Here is a 27,816-nt window from a genome sequence, read left to right as displayed (position 1 = left end):
ATTATATCTTTTTAGGGACAAACCATATCAGACACAAATTATTAGTCCAGGAAAAGTATTTTATATGTCTTAAAAATATGTTTTTAAACTGTAAATATACTATTTTAATAAAACAACTAAACAATGTGTTTATCTAAATATATAATTTATATTGTAAGAAAAGCTTCTCCTTCAGTTCATCTGAAGGCAGCAGGATGGATAAATTGATAAATCTGCAGCAATAGATTTCAGAAGTGCCATGCCAGGGCGCAGTGCCAATATACAAGACTGTCCACTGTTTGCCTTCATTAAATCACGTACAGTCACGTCTGCTGTTTACATGGGAGGCGTCATATTACTCATCAGTCCTGTGCACCAATTTCTCCTTTCCAACACTCTTTACACCAGATGTGACGTCTCGTGTTTGATTCATTAAATAAATATAGTGCAAACAGTGTTGTCATGTCAATTTCAATACGTTGTGAAAATGTACTGCATGAGATAGATTTAATAGTTATTTAAATCGTCATGCACTAATTAACTGTAAAAACCAACACCGTCCACCTCTGGCTGTAGATTTGAGGTGTCACTTTGTATCTCTCTACACCATCCAAACAGCGATATCATTTCCTTGAGAGGCATCTTTCTGACTGAGTGGCACAGCTGTTTCAGATCTATGAGAGCAGTAATGTAACTGGCTGAGATTGTATTTATTAATCACAGCACCTTCCGCTTTATATTCTATTTCACCAAGCCCTTTTGCCCTTTGCACTGCAGCACCTACATGGACCAAAATAGCAGTTGCTTTTTGCACTCGCGTGATTAAAATAGGACCCTCGGAAAGAAAACAAAGATTTCCAAGATATCCATCATTTCCTCTCTACTTAAAGTTGTCAGTTTTGTCATTATCTTTGTCAGCATAATCTGTCATCATGGTCGGGATTCGCCGACATCTGCCTCCTCACACTTGACAGCTGACAAGAAGAGATGAGGAAACCAGGGACCGGAAATTAGGAATGATAAACAACCAAGATCTTGGTGAGACAAGCCTTAAACCAGATTACAAAGATTTAAAAATATTATATCCCTACCACCTTCAGGCACGCTACTGCTGTCGTGATAAGGGGCTTTCTCTTCAAGGATCAATAACAGTATTATTGAATTAAAGGATATCAAAGAGAAACTGTTTGTGTGGGTGGTTTCTGGTTGGGAATGCGTCTGTGCGCGTGTGCTTACATTCTTACATTTGTGTGCATGGTGGGTGCTGTCGAACATTAGGGCAGGTGTGCTGTCATGGTAACAGATGGCGTGAACTATAAATTGCCTCATTGTGTCCCTGTAGGAAAGTGTCTCTGTTTGATTAATTATATAGGAGTCTGTTAGAGTAGCTCTGTTAGCCACCATATAGGCCTGGTCTCTGATAGATGAGACATCAGGGTGCAGCCAGATGAAAAAAAGTCACTCAATCCTTGTCTCAGAGCTTTGTCCATGAAGTAATACAGTTTTAGCATTATTAATAAGCTGTAACACAAACAGCAAATGCTATTTAAAGAAAGCAGTTAAGAATCCAACATGTGTGAGTAATCGTGATCTCAATGATGAGCAAAATAATCATTTGTATTACAGCATGGCTCAATGCTTTGTTCAAAAGTCACACAGCAGGTTTGGTTCCCACATAGGGAGTAATAATAGAAGAATTATAAAAGGTATGCGTTAATCTACATACTGTAAAGTGCACCAGTTTCATCTCTCTTGTCTCCTTCAGCCGACTCATCATGCTCATCTCCTTTGTGTGAAAAGGTGAGCAACAAAAACCTAATACAACTCATCAGATGAGACGTCATTTTGAAAAATTCCATATAACTGGTTTCCCGAGATTATATTGTGCAGAGACAAATTATGGAAATCCACTGAATGAAAAAGGGTGTGCATGTGTGTGTGTGTGTGTGTGTGTGTGTGTGTGTGTGTGTGTGTGTGAGAATAAATCTTCACATGCTCAGGTGAGGATGAGAAGTGAGATCATACTTTGATCCGTGTGACTGGCGGCACAATGGTGAATTTGCATTTGAAAGAGATTTCTTCTCTTTTCTGTTCCAAAAAAAAAGAAGAAAGAGATGCCAGGTTTCTCGACATACCAGGCAACACATATTCCCGTACATGGTAGGAAAGGAGCTTTTCAAATCTGAGATTGCACATAAAATACAAAAGTTTCTCCTTGGAGAGGTTTAAATTCAGCATGAAATTGTGTGGAGTTTGGAGGATTTTATTCAGTATCCAATCGCAGGCCCTCATGGGATCCACTGAGGAATGCATTGTGAGTAAATGTCAGCTAGAATGCACCCTGTGTTGTTTATTGCAACCAAGTACACACCCCAGGCTTGTTAACAAGTGACTCAGATTTTCACTGGAACTCACTTGTGTGCTCATTAATGAGGAAAGGTTAATAAGCTGATCGATGAGAATGTGCTGCCTGCTTTAGCTGGCAAACAATACCAGAAACTGTGCATCAGCCGCAGTTAACGCTGATCCTATTTTTACAAGAGCTAAGTCGCATGTAACCTGTAATTTTCCCTGCCTGTCATCATTATTTGAATGAACGGTGCATGAATGGATGAATGGGGACGAGTGAGTGTGAGAATGTCGCTGACACCTCCTGAGTGAAACTCATATTAATACCTGTCTGCATCTCTCATTCCACAACCTCGCCCCTCCCCCCTTTCGCCTGATGCGATGACAAGTCATGCTGTAATGAGTTCTGTAAAGATTTTTTTTAGATCGATGTCCCAATCAGTCAGCCATCGCCTGTGAACTGTGATTCACGTGCTGTTGTCTACCCTGACAGTCGATAGATAAAGAAACCATTGATTTTCTTTTCCTTTGCCAGGCGAGGACCCCTGCTCACTGCTGGTGCAAGTGGATGTGCTGGTGGTGGAGAGGAAGGGGGGGGGGGGGGTTTGTCAGGAGATACTGAGAGGAAGAACAGACAAGGCCTCACCAGGGATACAGCCTTGAGAGCGGAGTATGTGTGTGCATGTGTGTGCGTGTGTGTGTGTGTACAGTATGCTCTCACACACATAGGCGAAACCAGCGTAGGCAGTGTTTGTTTACATTCTCACAAGTTGCAGATTTCTTGTTTTTGTTGAGAAGCAAAGACAGTATGATAACATAGCGTATTAATGTCCAATAGGAGATGCAGTTTAGATAGTGTAATGTCGCACCAAGATACAGGATATTAAAAATATATATAGTAATTAAAAACGGTGGAATGATTATAACAAAAAGAAGACATTTACCACTAAAAATACTGTTACTATGAAATATATTGACTTGATTTGACTAATAGGATGGCTAAAGCCTCATAGTAATTTTAAATGAACAGTTTTGTACAAACGGATGGCTGTGATCCCCCATCACTTACATTGCAAATGCATTATGAAGGAATCTCTTAATAGCCGTTATGAACAGGAGGAATGATTACAGCAAGCAAAACATGTGTCAGTGTTTATTTGGGCACCTGACTGTTGTTTTAAGGCAGACTTGAAAAATTGTGAACGCGTCCTTTAATGCTTTCATTAGTGGATATTTCTATTCTAACTTACAGTACTTCCCTTAACAGCAAGCAAACAGTGTCCAGGAAAAAATCCGTTTTTCCTCACTAATTTGGAAATTATGGGTAAGCTGTGATTTCTGCTTTTGATTGTTTCTTATGTTACTGTCTTGAATAAATAAAAACAAAAATGTATCAACAAACCAGACAGCCAACAAACAAATGAAACCATCTATAATTACAGAGTCTCGTGCCATTCAATTCGAATCTTGCACTTAACTTCCCTTCTATAACAAATGATAAAATATGGACTTAGTAGTAATTCTTACCACTGGGCAACTGCTCCAGTCCGAGTCTTCCTGCAGGACTGTACAAGTATCCGGTCCCCATCGTCCATCCCTGTGAGTCTGAGTGCGGATTGTGTTGGGTCTTAGCTCTGGAGGGCTGTCTGCTGTTGGATCTTGCCAGCAGGGTGTTGAGACAATTGTGTGCGCGGGGGTCATTTCCTTTGTGGCGGACGTGGCGGTTGTTGAGGCTGGCGCTGCCGAACGCAGCCTCGTTCACGAACACGGAGCCGTTACCAGCATGGTCTCTGGGCTGACTTGGTGCAGACTCCTGAGGGAGAGAGCAAATGTCACCGTCATATTCAGAAAAGCTGAAATTCAGAGGAAGCTCATGTTTTTGCCCTGATGAGATTCTCTGAAGCAAGATAGTTGGTGTTTGGATGGTTTCCCACCTACACGCGGGTTCAGGAAATATAACTAATGAAACCTAAAAAAGGCTCTCTTGCTACACATGTAGATCAATTTCTCTAAAAAGCTCTAATTCAAAAGAATTACAGGAGCCGGTCACCCAAATTACAAAAAAATCAATGTTCCTATTTAGTGATGAGAAAAGAAAGTTAGTTAATAGTTTATTTTCAGGGCCTTAATTCGCTAATTTGCTAGTGCTAGAGTAATTTACAGTCATATAATGGTACATTTTGAGGATATTTTACACAGTGGGTGGTAAGAAAACACAGCAAAAAAGAGTTTAGTGTTGGTTTATTTGGTGAACACCCACTCATTATATCTGGGTTCATACAGAGTGGTTAATTTGCAAAAAAATCTAAAATAAATGAGACTCCTGACAATTAGTCTTTCAGTGTGTGGTTTTGAATGTCAAATTATAAAACAGCATGTATTTTTTCCTTAAAAATGTTAGCTGCTGTGTTACTTTTTATTCTTTTAATTTGGTTTAACTGACCCTTTAATGCATGTTAAATGGTGTCACTGCTGCAGTTTAGTCAATTCCCAAGTCCCTCCTCCTGTCCTCTCGTCTGTCTCATCTTCACATCAACATGGCCTTTTCTCTGCTGAGCTGAACCACCGTAGCTAATTACAAAGTACCTCAGAGCAGGTGTGAGTGTACGTCATTCAATCTGTCCCTGACCCTGTGAACTGCTGCTTCGGGCTACAACATTAGCAAGGGAACATTAGGACCTCCACTGCCTCTGCTCGCCTTTGTTGGACCACTGCTGTTAATGCAGACTCCACACTGACTAAAAATAATGAATGGAAATAAATAAGCTTGCAAAAAGCCAAGAGAGCCTCATCACGTCTAGCCATTGAAAAGCGCAAGGTGGTGTGTAAATCAGTGAGGGAGAGAGGGAGAGAGGGAACATTGTAACACGAGTCTGCTCATTTGGCTGTCCATTCGAGTACTTTCTGTGTGTGTCTTTTGAACCGTCACACCTGCTGAACTGAGCAACATAAAAGCTGTACCCAGGAAAGGCTCACATTGATGTATTAGCCTCACCAGTGCGGCTTTTTCCATGTGAAGTACATTGAGACTTAAAGGGCACAGAGAACAGTGCGCGCTTTATCCTCCATGCCTTCCAGCAGCGGGGGACAATTCTCTGTAGTGCTTTTCAAACAAAGTGTCGATAATTTAAGTCCTTTTGGACACGATTGATTGGTTTCTTGGGCTGCGTGCCTCTGGTTTTAATTATTTTGTCGGAGCTTTTATTTGCAACGGTTTAATTATCATCAATCATTAAGATGTTTATTGGTGAGTGGAGCTGCTGGAGCACTAAGACAAATGATGCTGAAATAGCTCTCATTATCGCAGGTCATATATCAAGAGGGGATTGAGCTGCTTGTGTAAATGAGTGAACCAGCGTAACTCAGGCTGATAGCTGTCTGAGAAAAGCTTCTCATTAATAGCTGTAGCCAAGGGCTCCATAAAGACTGCATATCAACCTCACAGTCAGGGTCAAGAACTTTAGTCAGCAGCATTACAAAGCTCTCAGTTTAAACCTCATTTGTTATTGTGAAACCCGTATACAAAAGAAAGAAAATAAAACTGTCAGTTGTGTTCCACCCTTACCTGCTGCTCATCTAGAGGGATGACCATGTGAGGAATCACAGTGGGCAGGCTCCTCTGCCGGCCGTGCCTCCAGTTTTGGAGCAGCTGTTGCTGGTTCTCCAGCCGCTCACGCTCCCTCTCCACACTCCTCTGGCCCTCCCTGAGCCGCTCCAGACTCTGCTGGTACTCCTCCAACTGTTCATCCAGCTCTTCCCTCTCTCGCCTCAGCCTCTCCACCTCCAGGTGGCACTGCCTCTCCCTCTCCTCCAGCCTGCTCTCCTGCTCCCCCTGCTGGCTCTCCCTGGCCTGGCACTCCTTCTCCCAGCGCTCCTTCTCTTGGCGCAGCCGGCCCTGGAGACGCTGAGCCGCCGCCATCTCCTCCTTCCTCTTCTCCAGGTTGCGATGCTTCTCCTGTTCTTGTAAGGTGTTGCCCCGGATGCTCGGAAGGTGGGGTCGCTGGGGGCAGGGGGAAGGGCGCCCATTCTCTTGGAGGAGGAGCTTCTGGACTTCATAACAGCTGTCCTGGATGGTCACTGCGGCCTGGCGCACAGACGGAAAGGCACAGAGATGGGATTCATGAAAATGCAAAGCTCAACGACCACTTTGACCACATGTGTATCTTCACAACAAGCAGTAAAAGATGATGATTTGAATGGCAAAATATGGCGGAACTGTGATAGTGCTTTACTGGGTCGATCCAACAACAGCTGGCAGAACGGAGGTTTTCAGGTATATGTGCAAGAAGGGATACAGAACTTTGAATATGAAAATGGCTCTGTGATCAAAACCTGCACAGATAGGCAAAAGTGTGCACACACATGCACTTATGCAAATACACACACACACACACATACACACACTCTCCCTACATAAATTTACATTTTATAGCAAAGAGCAGTGTGTGTACAGTATAGTGAAACAATAGATCATCTTATGCCTTTCAGCAGAAAACAGATTGGTAGGATCCTTCCTCCTGCAGCTCACTACTTTTGGCTTCAAACAGCTGAGCAGAGTGTTGATTCTGTTTACTGAATCAGGAGTGTGCAGACACATAATAAACCTTCATCTTCACTGAGTAAGACACCGACGTAGCATGTATTTCTTCATACTGAGAACAGAGGAGGTTTGTTTGTTGACTTGCTGACTGGATAATAAAATAGATGGGGGGCTATAAACAGGATAAAAGGTGAATCTATACAGAATAATACACTCACCTGCAGACTGTAGAGTAACTGGGTGAGGCTTTGAACACTTTGAGCAACCTGAAAATGGATGAAACCACACAAAACATATCAGATTAAAAACACTGCTGTGATTTTCATGTCTTCTTTTTTTTAAATTTTCATGTCACAGTTTTCCTGCAAAATAATGAGTTTCACTTCACAATTTATTCACTGGGAACTAAAATGCTCACTTTTTTCCTCAATACTTTCCTCTCAAGGCAAGCAAGGGGTGTTGCATTCATGAAACATTTGCACCCCCTTGAGGCTGCATAGTGTCCTACAACGCTGTTCAGATTTAAATGATCACAAGGCAGCCGATAAGAAAATTACTCTCTGTTTTCAGAGTCATTTACCTCACAGGTCACAAAAATCTGCAAACGGTAGCACAAATGCGGCATAGTAATTGGAATAAGTCTCCATATCCATTTTTAATGACACAATACCTTTGGGGGCTAAATGGACTTCTTCTTTTATTATGAGCTTATCAATGATTCATTACATTACAACTGAAATGTAATTCTAATAGACTGTCCTGAATTATTAAAACAACTGGCAATCTTGAGCCACACATCTGGGAAGAAATGGAAAGAGGTGACGTTCAGATGCAGGCTGTAAGAGGCTATAATGACCCATAATACCTCTACAATACCTCCAGCAGAACTACAGTAATGGGGAAAACATAATATCATATTGCTGTATTAATATTTAACTCAAAACTTATGTGTTTAATTTACAATTTCAATTTGTATCATGAGGTCAAACAAAAAAATATCTATTAACAAAATTCATTTTATACACTGTAACAGGAGATGTGGCGTACCTTAAAGTCAATGTCATCTGTGTCTGTTTTTTGCAAGTGAGTCGGGGACTGAAGTACAACCGCCTCGGCCCAACTCCTCTCACTGGCCTCAGGGTCCCTTGGTGAGGCCTCTGGGTCTGATGGGGGTTCCTCAAGTGTAACAGGGCTGACAGGAAACACAGAGTCTATGTCGGAGTCAGAGCTGTGACTGGATGGGGAACAGACCTTGGAGGACAGTGCGGCTTTAAGGTTCTCAGCTGGGAAACAACAACAACAAGTGTGAAGGTAAGTTTGAATGTGAGCATAAGTTCATGTACTTATACTGTGAGGTTTGGCGTGTAGTTGGGTTTGAGTGTTTGAGTGATTAAAAATAAGATTGCATTTCTTTATCAGATTGAAAGATATTTCAAATGATCTCTGAACTAATAAGTCGAAAAAATCTTTGTCAAGTTTAGTAAGCCAACATTTGTGTATGTTATTTGTATATTTCTTTTATGTTGCCCAAAATACATAAACTAGAGTTGAAACAATGAGTTGGAAAAGAGAAAATTAATTTGCCACTATTTTAATAATTCATTCATTTATTAAGTAACTTTTCAAGCAAAAACATAAAAACATTTGATGGTAGTAACTTCTCAATTGTGTGACATTGGTGTTTCTTAAATTATGGTAACCTAAATCCAGTCCTACCCATTCCAATTTGGGAATGTAAAAAGCAAAGAAATGGCTTTCACAGTTTTCCAATGTTTTATAGATGAAATAATTTATGAGGAAAACAATAGTCAGATTGATTAGTAATGAAAATATTCTTAGCTGCAGGCCAAAATAACACTGTGTGTCTGTGTTTGTTATGAAACTGTACGGCAAGTGCAAAATGTTTCACCTTCTTGCAGAGCTGCAGCCAGCAGCGCAGCAGCCTGGGGCGGCTCCTCTGAGTGCGGCTGGACGAGCAGTCGCGGTTCAATCAGAGAAGCCTCCGTCCTCCCACTCAGAGCAGAGAGCTCTGCAAAGATCTGCAGCTTTTCCTCCAGGCTGGAGCAGATCTGCTGGTCCTGGCTCATCAGACTCTCTAATACACAAGTTTATATGGTTCAAGGTTTAAGAATCATGAAATATTAACTCATAGGTAATAAATATTTAAAAAAAAAAATCTTTGAATTCCTGGTTACCTTGTATTTTATGGATCTTCTGAATACGAGCCTCAGCAACTCGCTTCTCCTCTTCAGATTCACTTGTGTATTCTTCTTCTTCCTCCGGACAGCTGGACAGAGACAGATCATTAAACAGATGATTGGACAAATTATTCACAGGAAAATCTGAACATTTTGTTTTCAGTATCCTTGTTTTTCTTCAGTTTACAAACAAACATAAAACACAAACATATATGCACCTCTCCACAGCCTCTCTAATGAGCCTCATCCAGGTATTTCGTTCCTCTTTGGACGATGTGTGGACCTCGTACATTTCTGGCCCGGCGGCTGATGCGCTGATCAGAAACATGCCTCTCTCTTCATTTGCTACTTCTCGCACTATTAACTTCTGCAGTGCAATGACAGGAGGCTTCTGATCCTGAAGCACATTAAAAGTGGGGAAAAAATATGGTTATACATAAGGCGGTAATGGCCTAACACAAAACAAGTCATTCTATCAGAACAGGTAATAGGGTGTAACATTATAACCGAGACACAGCTGATTACTGTTACAGCTGGGTATTTGTCTCCTTCAGATCAAAGCGACATGATTAGTGCTGCGTACCACAGTTGCAAATGTATACTTCTGGTCTTTTTCTTGTAGGAAGATGAGAGTATCTGTGAGAAGGAGTGCCAGGACATCTGTGGAAGTGAGGACAGGCCAGAATACATTACCATGTCTCAAGCATGATTATCTATTAACATCATGGAAATGAATGTAAAAAGGATGCAGAAAGGACGCATTCATTAAACATCAGAGTGTACGTCGGTCTCACCTTTAAGTCGGCCGGTAGCGGTCTTCCACAGGAGCAGGCCCTGGTGTTTGAGGGTTTGTCCCAGACCCATCATGTCCTGCTTGCGGAAGGTATGGCCGTTCTTTAGCTTGGCTGTGCTGCGATTCTCTATGCGGTTCCACACTTCCTGTAACCTCTGATGCCGCTCATACTCGCTGACACTCAAGTCCACAGCTGCAATCACCTCTCGAATCTGGACAAGTGCTTTGGAGAGGACTGCATGGTCCTCTGTTTCTTCTGAATGAGTCAGGAAGGAGAAATAATGAAAACTGATTGTTTTACTTGTATATTTCTAACAGAAACATGGTTTAGTATGCTGTTATTGACCAGCACTTGGTTTTGGTGACCATATGAGGACGTATCCAGCAGAGGGCAGTACATGACTGACCTTGGGTATATTGTAGGATCCTCTCCAGCAGCACTGGGTACTTTGTAATCCTTTGGGTAACCAGTAAGATGCACTCAGGGATCTCTTTCCGTCGCACCAATGAATTATTACCTTGTTGCTTGAAAAAGTAAGATCAAAGGTTATGCTACATCTCCCTGAGCAGAATAGTTAAGGTGCTTTTATTTTAGCATTGATTTAAAACAAGCTAAATTTCTAAAAATGTATGCCTTGAGAAGGTTAAGTACCTTAATGAAGTTCTGAAATCTCTTGTTATGCTGCTGGAGCTCTTTGAAAAAGCTGACCGCTTCATTGTGATGACTGCAAAATTCTCCATACACCTGCTTCATTTTTTCTCCATTCTCATCTGAAAACTGCAAAAAAACACATAAATCTAGTTATTCATACCCACACTGGTTTCCATCTATTAGCCAAAGGTATTAAGGTAGTCCCAAAAGTCCCAGCTCACCTGTTGAAGTAAGACATCTCCTATTCGTTGGATGAGGTAGTTCCTGTGGCCCTGTGGCTGGGCCGAGCTGTGTCGCCGCTCCTTCAAGGCAGTGAAGAAGGCATGGTGGAGGAGGAGCAGCTGGTCCAGACAGGGGAAGACCCGCTCCACCGCTTCTGTGTCAAGCTGCACTTCCTCCTTCATACCTCGCCGGAAAACCTCTGCCATGATGTGCAGAGTGTGTAGGTGGTGAACCTCAGTCTGCATCAGCTCTGCGTCAGGGGATCAACACAAAGCTGCTCAATGTGTGTGTCATTAAAATATCCATTAAATCAATCCAAAAAGCTTTGGCTCTCACTAAATCATAGAAATGTTAAGACAATTATATGTGGTTACAGCAATTTCATAAATGAAATACTGACACTGGCAGAAAATGCCACATTCCAGTGGCCTTCTTTCTCAACTCCAACATCTGCTTACCATAGATAACATCCTGCCTCTTGACAGCTCGTTTGTCCTGCTTCTTGCAGAACTTGTGCTCCACTGTCAGACTCCATGACTCAGCCTCGAAATCCACAGCATCAGCTAAGATGTCACTGTGGATATACCCATCCACACAGTCTATAGAGAGAGAGAGAGATTTACAAAATCACTTTTATCTTTGCACAATTAGATTTTTTGGCCAGTTTGGGACAACAAAAACACCACTCCGAACACATCAACAGTTACTTATTTACACATCCAGCAGAAACAGAGCCTCCAGCAGATTCATATGGAGTCGAGTTTGAGTCCAATATTCACTCTGCTTGTAGCTCTGTTTTTAATCTTCACTAACACCCGGGGGAAATATCTGCCTCTTTAGCTCCACTGTGTTCACCAGCTAGTCCTTAACTTTGTTTGCTGTTTTTTCCTCTAGAAGTTACATACAGTAGGTATCGGTAACTTCTTTACTTTTAAGAGTTTTTATTGCCTGCAGCTGGAAACTACAAAAGTGAACTGAAATCCAAAACACTGAAAGATGCGATGAAGCTCGGTAAAGGTGAAGGGAAACTCAGGGTAGGTTTATTCTCTGTTGGTGCATCACTTTTAGTTTCTGCCTTTTACATCCCACTAAGTTATTTCATAAAATGTTACTATAAAAATATTGATTATAGCCACTTAAGCATTACTGAAAGTAGACACAGGTCTTGGCTTTCACCAATCTCAATTTATCCCTAGGGTTTTTTAATTTAAAAAAGGGTCTATTTGAAAAATTGAAAAAGGTCAAATTCAGATTTTAAAAAAGTGAAAATGGTGTTTTAAAAATAACCATTGCAATGCAGCCATTCTGTAGTTTAACCATTTCCTGCTTTTTAATCAAGGATGACTTGTAGGCTTTAAGCTTGGCATCTTCTTGCAGCAGGAAACACAACAAAGTTTGGGTAACTGGGGAAATAAAATCCAAGTAATAACAGATGTGGTTCTTTTTAGGTAATTTTCAAAAATCTGTAAAAACAATGAATCTTATTCATCTCATACCATCTCCCAAGGATGAGTCAGTGGAGGTGGAGGACACAGGAGTTGGTTGGAGTTCGTCTGATTGGCTGGACAGCTTCCAGTTATCCAGCTCTGTCTCTGAACTCTCACTGAGCCGACTGTAACAAAGGGTAGAGAGTTTTAAATTATACCAACTTTTTTAACACCACAGCATTATACATATCCCATAAATCTGAGTTTTATTACCTTTCGCTGCTGGGGAAGCTTCCAGAGAGCGTGCATGATAGAGGTGAGGCGTCCTTATTCTCTTTAGGGGACACGATAGGAGGAGAGTTGGAGATGGGGATCACAGACTGAGGAGGGCTGTCTCTCACTGTGAAATCTGCAAGAAAAGCCACAAAAAAGACCTTTCATGACCATAATTATCTTCACTGCAACAACAATAACATGTAACTAATTAAAAATTTAATACACAACATGATTAGGAGAGATTGAAAGGAAATATTGCTCTGTGACTGTTGTGACCCTTGTGTTGTAAACTCACTCTGTGGGAGGGATGCTGTCCTGTTCTTCACCATGGTAACAGTATACTTATCCTGTAGTTTCTAAGTAATACAAATGAGGCTGGTTAGAGCTTATAAACAGTTGACACAAGGACAGACTCTAGTAGAGACATTCAGCACAAACCATGTTTTTCTTCCAACACATCTGGGCCTTATTTCCTGATATCAATCAATCTTTGGAGTTAAGAATGTTTTTCTCAGAGTGTTTCTATGAACGCACTATGGATATGGGCATCATTCAGTCACCATTGTTGTTTGCCCCATGGAAGTGTGGTAGTAAACAACGTGCACACCAAAAATAGAAAGAAAAGAGAGGAAATGGAACCTAAAATTGACCGTAAACTGGCCAATGGTGTCATTTTTCTTTCTAATTTAAACACCAATGTCACTCATTTTACATTAAAGGCCACTTAACAAAAAATATCTGTATTCATGAAAAAGTATAGACTTAGAAATGTACAAAAATAATGACAACTTAAATAAAACATGAAAGTTTTGGTTCCTCCTGCAAATTACGGAACTTCTTCAGATGTTTTTGGCCTCCGAGTGAGTTGTTTACGAGTTACTCATTAATCTAGGAAGAGCAGTTACAATCATTTTGGGAAATACCTCTTATGTTTAAGAGGGTTCTTAAGACAGATTTTATGATCATCTTAGCCTTAAGATGTTTCAGCCTCAGAAACAAGCTGTAAACAACTGTGACATTATCACCTTTTAAGATGATGTAAGTCCAATACTCAGGTTTACTTTCTGTCATATCTCACAGGTGTTTTATTCTGTTATTCCAATTTTTTAGGATTTTGTCAATCAATTTGTTCCTAATGACTTCATATCATTTAAAAGTATCACTTAAAGTATCATTTAAACACCAATGTCACTCATTTTACATTAAAGGCCACTTAACAAAAAATATCTGTATTCATGAAAAAGTATAGACTTAGAAATGTACAAAAATAATGACAACTTAAATAAAACATGAAAGTTTTGGTTCCTCCTGCAAATTACGGAACTTCTTCAGATGTTTTTGGCCTCCGAGTGAGTTGTTTACGAGTTACTCATTAATCTAGGAAGAGCAGTTACAATCATTTTGGGAAATACCTCTTATGTTTAAGAGGGTTCTTAAGACAGATTTTATGATCATCTTAGCCTTAAGATGTTTTCAGGAAACAAGGTCCGGGACAATACTCACTTTCAAGCATGGGGGGACAGATTCTTTACAGCCTTTATGGACCATGGCAGTGCAACCTGGAAAAAGAAAGACACATTTTAAAAGTTTACGTACACTCATTTTTTTGCAGAAAATATAAATGTAGAGACTTATGCTGGTACTTACGGGGGCAATGTAGAAGGTCTTTTCCAGTTACTGGTTTGTCACAAACCACGCACACTGTGGGGCCCAAACAGGAGCCTGTTGCAAACTGGTGTCCATTTGTCTGTCTATCCTTGGCTTCTCTGTCCTTCCCTTTCCCCTTTGAAAACCATGTCAGAGACATAGGCGTAAACAAAGAGGCCATACACACGGAGACAAAATGTGACAGCTAAAAACTCTGAGCAAAGCAGGCCTTAATTCCCATATCCAGATCTCTGTCTTGTTTCTATTTGTAAAGTAAACTTCCCACGTGTTAAAGTAGATATACGAGCTGAGAAGGGATCCCGCCTTTTTCTAAACTATAAGAAAGTCCACAGACGAGGAAATGGAGCGTAGCATTCACAACAGATACAGGTCGGAGACGGCTTCCACTCTCTGTGCTGACTCAACAACAGGGGATTAATCATTAAAAGGAAAGAGGCTGGACACCATGTTTGGTCTGTTAGTGTGACCTTGTGTTATTCCCAGAAACATTTCCTGCTTGTGTTTTTCACAAAGCAGAAAGACAGAGTCACATTACCTGAATCCAGATCAAGGATACTAGACCACACTAAAGTCTTTGAATTAGATTCCATAACTACTTTTATAGGAATAAATACTAAAATTGAATCAGTGGGTCAACACACCTGGCCTCATATAAATGGCAAAATGAAATAATTAAAATAGGTTAAGTGTCTGGTATACATGTAAAGTTGGCTTGAATGCACAATAAGAGCAATGATGAGTTCTAGTTTAAGATTGTATTAGTTTTTCTTAATATTCTAGATGATTGATTTTAATGTATTGAGGAAGCAAGGAAGCGCAGAGGTGAGAATTATTTATGGTTTGGATTTACCTTTGTCTTGTTGCGTGTACTGGCCATCCTGTTCTTGAGAAAACTGAAGGTACGAATCACTTTGTACTTCTCTGACTCCACCTTGGTTGGGATGTTGTACTTATCCAACTCCTCCTCTTCAATTCTGTCAAAATAAATAAATAAAATTTAAATAATCTGTGCAATTTTCTAACTTTCATGTGTTAGTTGTTAAAAAGACATTAAAAAGTCACGCCATCCTCATTTTCTTCTTGCTGAGTCTACAAGATATTATAAGAAAGTAAGGCAGGCTCATGTACGTGCAGGCTTATATTCTTATGTGCTTATTGTACACAAGGAAATAACTGGTTTATGACCTGGGTCGGGGTTAGTTGAAACTGAAACTGACAAGTGACACGACAAACAGCTAATCCAGTATTATGATTTTTCACAGATAGGTGTTTCAGGCAAAATAAATGTAAGCAAAGCAATTGAAATGGCATTCTCATCACAGACAACCTGTTGTTAGTGAATGAAAATGTGGCAAAACAATGAAAAACACACAATAATCTCCAACCCTAAAGCTGTGAAAGTAAATTAAAATTAGTAGAAATATTAGAGGTTGCAAACATGCAAAACACAAGTGAAAGACTTCTGGTGCACACGCTGTTAAAAGACAATAACGACTTATTTTTATTCCGCTGAGGAGAGTTGTGGCTTGTTATCATTAGGTGGTATATGTGTCATAGGTTGTAGGGTTTTTATGGTTAGTTTGTTTATATTGGACGGTTAGCAAAGCTTGAACAGGCGAACAGGGGTCGACCCCCACATACTCTTTGAGGAACTCAGACAGAGTGAGGTGTTGGAGAGACTCTGCCAGCTCCATGCTGCCCTCATCGTCAGCAGACTGGGCACGCTTACGAAACCTAACCTCCCTGTAGAGAACACCACACACACGGACACACTCACATTTTAATGCTGACGTGAAGCCACAAAGGTCAAGGTCACGACAAAACAAGCACAAAGTGCTCAGTTCAGTCAATGACATATAAGAAAAGATTATGCTGGTTGTTTTTATCTCTGAGTCTGTGCGATGTCTGCCACCAGGGGGAGCTACTGAGATGAGGCAGTTAAATGACAAAAGGCAGACGGGGAAAAAGTTGTCCTTGTTCCTGATGGAGTGGCAGTAAAAATAGTGGAACAGGAAGGGGAAAGGATGTCCCTTTTTTTAAACCAGTAACTTTCCCCTTAAAGCAACACAGAGGTCATATAAGGATTCAACACATTATTACACATTACTTTATATTAGAATCTGCGGTCAAGTCGTGAACCATTATTTGCATGTGCGTTAGAAGCATAGTACAATCATTATATGTAATGATATCTTCATATCTGTGATGGAGCTGGTCCTATCTGAGAATAAACTGCACTGGGACACGATGACACTGTAAGCCACAGATGGAAAACAGGGCAAAGGCATTGTACCAACAAAAAAAAAAGGAGGGGGGGGGGGGGGGGGGGGTTGGAAGTAGTTCAGGGTCACATGGATATCAGCACGTCACTAACCACTGTTGTCAACTAAAAAAAAAAAAAGAAAGAAAGAAAGAAAGAAAGGAAGGATCAAAACACCAGTAACAAACATTAAACCAGCTCTGCAACACAAGGACAAAAGAGTCAGGCAGCAAACTTCACAGACTGCCCCGCTGTCACCAAGCAACCTGGTGGTCATGGTTACTGAGATATCTTGCTCTTGGCGATGAGGATTACATATTTGATGAAACATACTGTCATTTAAATTAAGAGCAAAAGCCTCAATGAGTGAGGCCAACCTGAAAGGCTGAGTCATTTGATGTTAGCACAGAGCAACACTGAAAAGCTTCAGGAATACAATGCAAGTGCAAAAAGAAAGAGATAAATAAAATGTAAAGTATAAATACCTTTTCTCATGTGCCTGTTCTGATATACTGGAGGCTCTTTGTTCTGTGGACATAAAGAGTTGGGAGAAGTTGTTGAACTAATTGTTAAATCAAAAAACCTAATGACACGTTTGACAGTAAAAGCACCCGCTGTACCAAATCTGGTGATTAATCCCTGTGGACTGAATGATTTAAGAAAGAAGGAATTCATAGCAAATTAAGATGTTTTATTCTCAAATTCAGACTGTTTTAGAGTTACATGATTTTATAAAAAATCTTTGCAAGTTTCATTTACATGCCAGAGAAAGAGTTTGCCGTCTGAACTGAAACATATGAAAGCATCTGAACATAACAACGATTGAAATGCAAAGTGACAGAGATGATCCTCAGGTACGTCACCGGTACAGAGAGATACATATGAAAGCTGAAAGCACAGACAGACACAAAGTGCCGACCCCTCAGAGAATCCTCATATCTCTCGCCGGGCTGCAAAGCAATCAGTCTTTTCATTTCATCATTGCAAATTTGATTTCTTCTTGTGCTCCCGCTGTTATTCTGATTACAGTCGAGCTGTGTCATGATTAGAAAAAGCATACACAGACACAGATCTGCTCAGACACACGCCAAGGTTATTATAGTTTCATGATTTTAATTTAGTTTTTGCTTTGATTATACTTTTAGTCCCACTTTCTAATTCAAACTCATTGTTTTTAGTATTGATATATAAAAATATTGTGACTTCTACTCCAGTTTGTGATGGTTTTATGCTTCAGTATAAGCTATTTCTACCAAACACTTTCATATATTGTAATTTAAGATAATTAAAGGAAAAAGGCAGTTGGTTTCATTTCAGGTTAGGCAGGGTACATCATTTGTTTTTTTAAATCCTGTTGGATAAGCGCCCATAAATTTGGAGAACAGGTGGCAGTCATAATAGAATAGTACTGCCCCCTCCACACACAGGATCAAAACAAAACTTTAGGATCATGTTTCTGTTGTGGTCATTATATTTTGGACCAGGCAAAACAATTCAACATGTACCAGTCTGCAAAAACAGACCTTTCAGCCTCAGAAACAAGCTGTAAACAACTGTGACATTATCACCTTTTAAGATGATGTAAGTCCAATACTCAGGTTTACTTTCTGTCATATCTCACAGGTGTTTTATTCTGTTATTCCAATTTTTTAGGATTTTGTCAATCAATTTGTTCCTAAAGACTTCATATCATTTAAAAGTATCACACACTATCACGTGGTGTAGGGACACATTATTATTTTGAAGGAGATAGGCAAAGATGCAGCAGACACAGATTTCCTGATGTGCTCTTTCAATGACCCATCATTTTACACAATATGCAAATTAACTGTAACTTTCCTAAAACAATAATGATCTTTTTTTTCAGATTACGTTAATTACATAACAATTATGTTTAGAGAAGAAATAAGTTTAAAACATTTTTTTGCTATGCCAGTTGTTTCTTACAGTAGTTGATTCTTGGGGTCTCCAGGGACCCGAGTCAGTAGTCCTTGTATGTTGGTATGATGAGGGTTAAGTCCTCCATCAACTTCTGAAAGGCGTGTCTGGCTTTTTAGCTGCAAAATGCTCCACTAGATTCACCAACTAGTTGCCAACTTGTCTGTCAGTGTGTGCCATTTGATGCTGGGCAAGTCGCAGAGCTTTTTTGCTGAAACAGCTGCCTGCTGCAGCTGAAAACAATGCTGATGAGAGCACTGAACCAAATCAGTAATATCAAAACAATGAGCTGAATGAGCTGTAGGGAACTGTAGAGTCAGTTGATAATTTTTTGTGGGTTTGCCAGCAAGCCTTCACATTATCGACTGTAATTTGATTCCTTCTTAATAAAAATATTGATTATTACCCCTTTAACTCATTTTTTGTCTCTGTATGCAGTCAGATATTCATTGAATTTGTTTACAATAATAACCTTGACCACACACACACACCGACACACATACACACATAAGCACTGACACTGACAGCGACATGCCGGCTATGCTGGGCGTTAGCGCAGTGTGACGGCTGCATGTGTCCAGTACTTACTACCAGGGTGGAGCAGAGACAGAGATTTAGACAGAGATAGGGCCTGAAGGAGAGATCGGCTGTGGCTGACGCTGTGGAGCACGGCATCTACAGGGCACAGTGGACAGAGGGCTGCTCACACATCAACTATGGAGCGTGTCAACTATCACCATGTACAGTCAACTCTGGACTGAGAGCTCTTAAAACAATATTTAATGGGTTATTGTTAATATTTTTTAAAAAGCAAAGTAGAATCCTAAGAAAATGTTGGAAATTTTGGGAACTATACAGTGCATATTTGCTTTCTTGCTGAGACTTTGATGTGATGATAGACATAACTCTTGGTTCAACATCACTTTTTTTCGATAAGAAGCTGGAACCAGGAGAGAGTGGCATCAATCTTCTTATCTAACTCTCAAGAAAGCATATACTCACCAAAATCAAGTCAATTTATTACAAATCATACATTTACTCGGAGTTGACTGTACTGTATATTAGTAGTGAGGTTATTTGCGTTTGAAAGCTAGTTTAAAAGTAACAGACCATAAAAACAAATCTTGTGAGACTGCACCATTAGAGACACACCAAACAAGTGAAGTTAGTTCATGGAGGCCTTGTTAGTTATGCGTTACATCAAGCTTCTAAGTAGGTGAGAGTGTGAGGTGGTTTAACAGTCTCAGAGTTACTGACCTGGGTTGGGATCTAAAGTGTGGTTGTCCCGGGCAAAACGAGAAGGACGTAAACTGATTTTCGAGGAGGAGTAGGAATAAGAGCGCAGTCGTATCCCCTGGTCACCCAGTTCCTAGACAAAGAAAGACATAATTGGAAGCAAGAAGATAAGACTTCAGCAATACTTTTTTGTGATATAAATTGAAAGTGGAAATATTTGACGAAAGTCTGTTTACTTTTGTGGCGGGTTCACATGCTGAGGAGGCAGACTGGCTGCGAGTGCAAGTAAGGTCAGGGGAGTGAGTATTGGTTTCAGTTTTGTCTTCATTTTTCTCAACATCTGAGGAGAGCGGGGAAAGCGGTGACTTTGGCTCAATGCTGTCCTCTTCACTGTCCACTTCCAGAGCCACTAGACTGGGACTAAAATAACAAATGAGCGGTTACACACAGAGACACCTTGGAAGCCAGAACGCTTACCCTCTGAATTTCTATGATATTTAATACCTGAGGTCGCAGGTGTCCATGGGCGGACTGTCTCTCTGATTGGTCGACTCAGGGGAGGTGAGACGGCTCAGCCTGGAGAGTGCCTGGTCAGCACGTGAGAGTTGGAGAGGGAGAGAGCAGGGTACAGAGGGAGGGTAGAAGTCTTCTGAATAGGGCGGAGGCGTATCAGTGGCTAGCAGGAGATCCTCTGAGTCCACTGTGTCCCATAATCCGCTGTCAGTCGCTGTGCTGTCACTCGTCACTCCGCTGATATTGCACCTTGTGTCGGCATCATCCGCCTGAGGCAAAAACACAAGAAAGAAGAGAAAAGGTGCAACAGAAAGATCATGTAAATAAAACAGTAGCATTGCAATAACAAAAGATTAAATAACCTTTTGAAGAAAGAGATTATACGCAACCTGTGTCGGCTGTGTCTGATTGCTGCTGTTGATCATGGAAAGCAGAGGTTCTGTAGCATGATGGGAGAACTGGCTTTGAACTCCATTGGACTGCATGGGATGCCCATTTACTGTAATAAATATACAGCACAATCTCAGAATAGCTTCAGAATAGTTTCTAATAATTCAAACGGACTACTTCACATTGTCTCCCCTCCCTTTTCCCAGTTCAGATCAACTACTTAGTAATTCACTCTACAAGATGCAGACAACTACTAGATATTGGTTTTTATTCTGCTGAATGATTTACTGACACAGAACACAGTGAGAGGCCACTTTTGATTACCATAGCATGTGTCTGGTTGTATGCAGAGAGCAGCTCTTACAGAAGCGTGAGATGACCAGATATCTAAACCAGACAACAAATTTCACAGTCTGACACCAGGCAACCAAAAAACTTCAAGCAGGTATGCCAAAAAGGAGAAATATACGATTACCAAACATGCCATTATATTGGGCTGCTCAGACTGTTCTGATAAGCCCTCTGTTCTACTTCATTCTTGTTATTTGGGATCGTTTCACAATAATTCATTGATCTTTCATGGCTTAAATGTCAAGGCTTAGACGGAGGAAAGGAAAATGTGATGAGACACTGCATACCTACTCCCTCTTTGACCTTTAAAGGCTTGTTTTCATAGAAACCTCCACATATCATCTGTACAAACAGACTATTTTCTGGGGAAAAAAGTAGATTATTGACTTGCACGATGACATTCTCTCTTTCGTGTACTTCGTCTCCTGCCGAATGTTGTTTATGGACACTCATTCTTTGTAATAGTCATAAATAAAGACCATCGTTTTAACACATGGTTTACGTTCTTGTACCTGAGGACTCATCATCCCAGACTTTCCTTTTTTTTTCATTGTGGTTTCTGGTTGCCGTCTTAATCTCCAAAGTACAAGGTCACCCCAAGGTGGAACTCATTTGAACTCCTTTATTTACTGTTGGGTATTTTAAAGGAATCATTTAACATTTTGGGAAATAAACAGCTGTCTTGGGAAAATTTAGAAGAGATGTTTGATAGATTGATACCACTCTCATTTATAATGTACCCTAAACATGAAGCCTCAGCCAACAGCTAGTTAGTTGAGCTTAGCATAAACATTGGAAATAGCTAGCATAGCTCGGAGAAAGACTAAATTACCCTTGCTGGGCATGCTTCCATGACATCTGACAAAAATACCCGAGGGCCAGTTTGTTAGGTTTAGGCACGGGGAGTGAGATGGTTAGGGTTAGGATAAAAAGATTGTGGTCAGAACCATTCATAGGCAGAGTAGGGCCAGGTCATCATGGATACTGGGTAAAACATGCCTAACAACGGTATTTAGTCTCTACTCACTGGCTCTACTCAAAGATAACAAAATCTACCTGGTACCAGCATCCCTAAAAACTCACTAATCAACACCTTACATCTCGTTTGTTTAATCAGTACCAAAACAAAGTGTAAAAAAAAAAAAATTTTGGTTTATGTTCCAATCTTTTTCCTGGCTGCGTGCAGTGACTTCATGGAGAAAGCCAGCAAAGCTGTCTCCCAATTTCCAGTCTTTGTACCAAATTAAACTAACTGGAACAGTCGAATAAGAAAAAAAGGCTATACTAAGCTAACTGGCTGCTGGTTGTAGCTTCATATTGAGTTTAACAAAATTTAAAAATCCATTAATCCATGACAGAGTATCATAAAGTTGGTCATATCTTCTTCTCTGACTTCCAACTTGTTCTGGCACCACAGAACAAGTCAAAAAAGAAGCCAAAAATATGGCTCATACTTTTGTATTTTCTCGCCTGAATTATTATAATGCAATATATTTATTCTGAATTGCCCAAAAAAATTATTGATAGACTGCAATTCATACAGGATTCAGCAGCCAGATTTTAACAAGAACCAGAAGAGACATTACTCCAGTTTTATCGTCATTACAATGGCTCTTGATGGTTCAGCACCCTCATACATTTCTAGCTGCTTATCTGAGTTTGTTCATAACCGTCCCCTTAGGTCGTGTGGTGCAGGCTTGCTAAATGTTGCAAAAAATTAACTATAAAAAGCGTAGTGAAGCAGCCCTCTGTTTTAATGCACCCAAGGTTTAGAAGATACTCCCACAACTAATTAGACAAGCTGTTGAAGGCTTTAAGAAACAGCTCAAGACCTATTTTTATGATCTTGCTTTTAATTACTTTTTTAAATCACTGTTTGTATTTGATACTTCTTTAATCGTTATATACCCGTTTTATGCTTTTTTTAACTGTTTTTGTATTGTTTAATTGCTCTTTTTTATTGCTGTATTAGAATTGCCCCTCATGTAGTCTTTTTAATACCTTTGTCTTTGATTTGATTTTCTCCTATAAAGCACTTTTAGCTGCATCTCATGTATGAAAGGTGCTGTATTATATATTATTATATGTTTTGTATAAACAATCTGCAAAGTAACGAGTAACTATACTTGTCAAATAACAGTAATAAAGTGTAAAACGTGCAATATTTATCTATGAAATGTGATAAAGTAGAAGTATAAAGAATTATAGTGCAAGCAAGCAATTTATGTGTGCAATAAATGTACACAGTTGTAGTGTACATATCAACTGTACAGAAGATGGTGGTGATGGTGGCAGTGCTAGGGGTTTACAACAATGTGGAAAATTACCTTTTGATGAGATGCCATTTTCATAGCCCTGTGTGCACTTTCCACAGAGGCTTTGATGTCTGGACCAGCCATGCCTGCACTAATGTAAGGGAAATCCTGGGCACCACAGAGGCATTTCCTCTCTGCTGCTCTCACACAGTGAAGACATTAGCATGGAACTCAAACATACAAGGCAGGAGTTCTCGTATTCATTCATTGTATTTCACTTGTCTTCTCTATACATCTCCACCTGCCTTGTATTTGTTCAGATGTGCATGCATCTTTACACAAAATCTTCACTCGAGATGGAGAGATTGAAGCAGCACCAGTCTCAACTGGTAGACTAATTGACCAAAGCTAGCTCCAACAATAACTGACACTGCTGAGTTATGTCAGCGAATACAGAGAAAACCTTCATGATCATTTCGACAGATCTGGAAAAATAACTCTGGATGACAACTTTGTACCACAGAGGCCTCAAGGCACTGTCATCACAACCAAAGCATTCAGCTTGACAGTGAGTCATATTACTAGCAACACACAAACAAATCTGCAATCCACTTGAGCTGAAAACACGGGGATCAATGCCCCTGTGTTGTCACTCATCAGCACGAAGACACATTATCATAACACACTCACACACACTTCAGCTTGTGGTCACAAATTTATGGGCTCTATTCAGCAACTCTGGAGCCTAGTCTCTCTGGAGTTTACAGCACACTTCATTCTTCCCACAAACAACACACAAGAAAATAGCATTCACAGTAACCGTGTCAACACCTAAAAAAAATTTCAACATCCTCCTCCAAGTTTTACGAGTTAGGCCAGTGTTTGCGTTCGCTGAGCTTATATAATCTTGTGCGCACATGTGCATTTGAAGAGAATTCAAGGTTAATGTATGTGTCTCACCTAAAATGTCACCTTTTGTAAGCCTGTAGCATTTGAGCTTGTTAACATTCCGACTCTCACTTTAAGTACAGAGCTCCACTGTCCGACCAAGGGGAGTCGGGGGAGGGAGGGAGGGTGGCAGGGCGACAGGCCAGAGGGGGGCATCTCCCAGCTCAGACAGAATTTGAGTGGGACAAGTCTGACCCCATTTCTGTCTTTGTCCCAGTGATATGGGCAGATTCCAGTATTTTCAGACTGAGTCACTGCAAAGGCCAAGTGGATAAAACCTCAACCTGCACCGCCTTAAGACACACAGTGATAAAACAACTGCTAAATCAAAGAAAACTGCCTGAACCTAAAAAAAAAGTGCATCCCTGCCTGTGTCTGTGAAGCATTAAGAGTATTGATTTCCTATGATGTGATTCAAAGCAGAGCTCTGAATATTGTGCCAGCGTCACAAGAGAAACGGATTCCAGTCAGGGCGCTCGCAAACAGCTTATTATGCATTGTTCCCACACCCTTCTGTTCAATACAGCCACAGATATGTTGTTGTGTTTTTTTATGGATTACCCATTCAGAATTTAAGCCAAAATGTCATCGTATTATTGCCATAATATTAAAATGGAAACAGTATTTTTGTCTGGATAACTCACTATTGTGTTTACGGAGCAGAGAAGAGAAGAGAAGAGAAGAGAAGAGAAGAGAAGAGAAGAGAAGAGAAGAGAAGAGAAGAAAAGAGAAGAGAAGAGAAGAGAGGAAAATTACCAAATAATGAGGATGGGTACTCTTCTTCATCGTCGTCGTCATCCAAAGAGAGAACAAGCTGTTCTTCAAAAACCTTTAAACAAACCAAGAAAAAACCACAAAGGAAGCATGGCTCTTAGGCAAATTCAAGTATCGTTTACTTGGAAACAACACAAATACACGCACAACGACCGGCAGCAAACTTAAGAGGGAAATCTATAAACATTTACAGCACACAACAAGACTCACATATACATCTGCATACTCACATTGTCAACCAGCACATGCTCCTCCGCTCGGATCTCCTTGCTAGCGCCTGTGAAAAATAAAAATATTTAGCCAGAAGTTGATGCATGACACACTTAATACCCTCCTCCTCCTGTCAAGAAGATTGGTGTGGACGGCACGGCATCAGGTCTTCTGGTTATGACTCTTCTCTCCAGGAACGGAAAACTGGCCAATGAGATGTTGTGCTCGTCCAAAGCAGCAGGTCCAAAGGAAGAGCACAAACTCCCTACTGTGAGGCTGTTATTTCGAGAGGATTAATGGACGGCTGCTGAAGTCGGGACAGGGTTAAGGTCAATACTGTGGTACACTTCCTGCTTCCCTTTATGAGTCGATAGTGCCAGCTGCCATCTCTATGGTTACCAAAAACAGTGGCTACAGGTTAAACGAGAGATACAGAACATGTGTGTGCATGTGCATGAACCAGAGACAGACAGAAAAATAAAAGTGGTAGTGGCAGTATTGTTAAAGATCTGCATGGATCTTTCTCTGTGTGTGGCTGCATGCCAGCGTGAGTCACCCCCAGTAAAAGAAACACAATCTGCCCCCTTAAGTTTTCCCTGTATTCTCTGAGGAAGAACAAACACACGTGGAAAGGAGAGTGTGGCTTGTATGCTGTCTGTTGGAAGTGTTTTCTTAGTCTTTTTGGGCTGTATGTGATGGATGTCAGGGAGTACAAATGTTTGCTCAAGTGAATCTGCGGCGGTTTGTTTTCCACCACTCTTCAGTAAAATCTCCACTTACATACCGCCACACACAGACAGAGCAAATATGAGCTGTCTGTGCATGCAGAGGCCCAGCGTGATAGCGCTGCAACTAAAGATAATTTTTATTATTTAATATGTTTATGATTATTTTTTGGGTTATTTTAATAATAAGTCTCCAACATGTCAAAAAAAGTAAAACAAATCGAAACTCAAATTTTTGTTTTGTCTCACCAATAGTCCAAAATCCACAGATATTAAATACAGAGTGACATAAAACAGGGAAAGGAACTATCTTGAGAAGCTGACAACCAGCAAAGCTTTGGCATTTTTGCTTCACAAATTATTTAAATGTTTAATTTGTTAGCAAAATTGTTCATTAATTTTCAGTCAGATATAATTAACTAATCATTTCAGCACTACACAATACTACATCTATGAGTCTTTGTGCACTTACATCACTCTGTATGTATGTATGTAATTGTGTGTGTGTGTGTGTGTGTGTGTGTGTGTGTGTGTGTGTGTGTGTGTGTGTGTGTGTGTGCCTGTGTGTATTGCTCTGTGTGTGTATGATGTTTTGTTCTCCTAGGTCGGGTTACACAGCTGAAACCTCCATGTGACAGGTAATGTGTGGCACATACAGGAGAACACAGATAACACATGTTTGTCTTGAGCTCATCCCTCTCTCATGACTGTGTAATGTGAAGAAAAAGACTCTTACAGTAAGAAAGAGAGGGAAGTAAGTAATTACAGGTTCTTACTAACAATTATTAGTACTTTTTCCAGGTACTTATTTGCTAATGCTGTTGTGCTTAACTACTTCCTTATGCAGGTGGATTACGGATGAAAAGTACCTTGTGAATCATCTGTGACTCACTTGTAACCAAACGTCATTATCAGGTTGCTGTAAGCAGGTCTAAGGATGATAAATGACTACTTAATACTACTTTATACAGAGGTTTAATACTTGATACAGCTTTCAGTTAAATTTAAAAGGTCAGCTTACCTTCATTGCTAGGATGCCCTTCCTTTTTGTCCCTCTTTTCAACCTCACTGTCGGCTCTAAGCACAGAGATCTGAAACAAAGAGCAGATATTCCATTAACACAATCACACTGTCAATCATATAGGTTAAATAATATGATAAAACATTTCAAAAATGTCACGCGGGTTCATTCTCTACATGCTAATAGCACAACATCCTGGCATGTGTCGTGTGCCTCATTCAGGTTGGCCACTCATTCCCTCTGACTTACCAGCTGCAAAAGGCTGCAGTGTTTTGTTTACTTGTTAACTTGCTCAACTCTTATCACAATGTCTGATTGCATGTTAAAGGGTGTGAGAGTCAAGGGCTTGCTGTTTGCACAAGCCCGAACAAAACCTGTGGAAAAGGCCTTATCTCGACAGCAACGACGCATTACATCATTCGCAGAGATGCATGGGAATATTTTTTTAGTGTTTTCTTTCCTTTATTTGGCAGTAGATGTGACAATAATAGACTTTTAAATAAAGGTGTTCCCTCCGTGTTTGCTCTCACCAGTTTGAGGACGCTGTGGTCTCCCAGTCTGTCTCGGAGGAACATGATGCCCTCCTGAGAGCAGCTGCTGGGAGACTCCTGCACAGTCAGGGTCAATGAGTCCGTCCCAGGACAAAACCTCATCATGCGGGAGCTGTCTGACCAAACACACCATACACCGGGAATGGGGCCGACTACAGGACCTGGAGGTCTGATAAGGTGAAAGAAAGAGGTACGAGTGAACAAAATTAGAATAAAGATTATCAGATGTGAGGTTAACATTGAGTGAATGAATGCAGACTATGAGTCTAGCCTATGAATCAGCCTTATCTGAAGTCTTCATTAGTTATCATATGCGAAAATGTTGATTTCATTTATATTCACTGACAGGTTCTCAAGCATTATCTGTATTATTATCACTGCAGGAGGAAATGCAGAATAATTATCAGTGATTAAACACGTTTCAGGTTTTTAGTTGAGTATTTTGAAATATGACCTTAGTTGCTACACGTATGACTTATCATACATATAGCAACACTGTGTCGTGATTTCCTTTGCTTGAGTAGCTTTCTGTAGTTGTCT

General features: G+C 40.4%; 1 protein-coding gene across 1 annotated transcript in view; it reads right to left on the bottom strand.

Moving 5' to 3' along the window:
• arhgef28a (Rho guanine nucleotide exchange factor (GEF) 28a) overlaps positions 1-27,816 on the bottom strand; it is a 41,708-nt gene that overhangs the window by 3,392 nt on the left and 10,500 nt on the right. Inside the window, exons 5-32 of the mRNA XM_062435120.1 lie at positions 27,256-27,445; positions 26,726-26,795; positions 25,000-25,046; positions 24,752-24,824; positions 20,441-20,550; positions 20,043-20,320; positions 19,775-19,958; positions 19,560-19,671; positions 16,850-16,892; positions 14,955-15,078; positions 14,084-14,219; positions 13,940-13,995; positions 12,732-12,792; positions 12,434-12,569; positions 12,230-12,345; positions 11,192-11,332; positions 10,733-10,983; positions 10,512-10,637; positions 10,267-10,384; positions 9,861-10,115; positions 9,650-9,726; positions 9,285-9,463; positions 9,064-9,155; positions 8,778-8,963; positions 7,916-8,151; positions 7,087-7,134; positions 5,894-6,412; positions 3,856-4,141 (exon numbers count right to left, since the gene is read on the bottom strand). Of these exons, the coding sequence (XP_062291104.1) occupies positions 3,856-4,141; positions 5,894-6,412; positions 7,087-7,134; positions 7,916-8,151; positions 8,778-8,963; positions 9,064-9,155; positions 9,285-9,463; positions 9,650-9,726; positions 9,861-10,115; positions 10,267-10,384; positions 10,512-10,637; positions 10,733-10,983; positions 11,192-11,332; positions 12,230-12,345; positions 12,434-12,569; positions 12,732-12,792; positions 13,940-13,995; positions 14,084-14,219; positions 14,955-15,078; positions 16,850-16,892; positions 19,560-19,671; positions 19,775-19,958; positions 20,043-20,320; positions 20,441-20,550; positions 24,752-24,824; positions 25,000-25,046; positions 26,726-26,795; positions 27,256-27,445 (4,250 nt within the window). The remainder of the gene's footprint in view (positions 1-3,855; positions 4,142-5,893; positions 6,413-7,086; positions 7,135-7,915; positions 8,152-8,777; positions 8,964-9,063; positions 9,156-9,284; positions 9,464-9,649; positions 9,727-9,860; positions 10,116-10,266; positions 10,385-10,511; positions 10,638-10,732; positions 10,984-11,191; positions 11,333-12,229; positions 12,346-12,433; positions 12,570-12,731; positions 12,793-13,939; positions 13,996-14,083; positions 14,220-14,954; positions 15,079-16,849; positions 16,893-19,559; positions 19,672-19,774; positions 19,959-20,042; positions 20,321-20,440; positions 20,551-24,751; positions 24,825-24,999; positions 25,047-26,725; positions 26,796-27,255; positions 27,446-27,816) is intronic.

Source organism: Scomber scombrus, chromosome 15, assembly GCF_963691925.1.
Source record: "Scomber scombrus chromosome 15, fScoSco1.1, whole genome shotgun sequence".
Lineage (NCBI taxonomy): Eukaryota > Metazoa > Chordata > Actinopteri > Scombriformes > Scombridae > Scomber > Scomber scombrus.
Note: the sequence above shows the minus strand (reverse complement) of the source record. Positions and strands in the feature narration are given on the sequence as shown.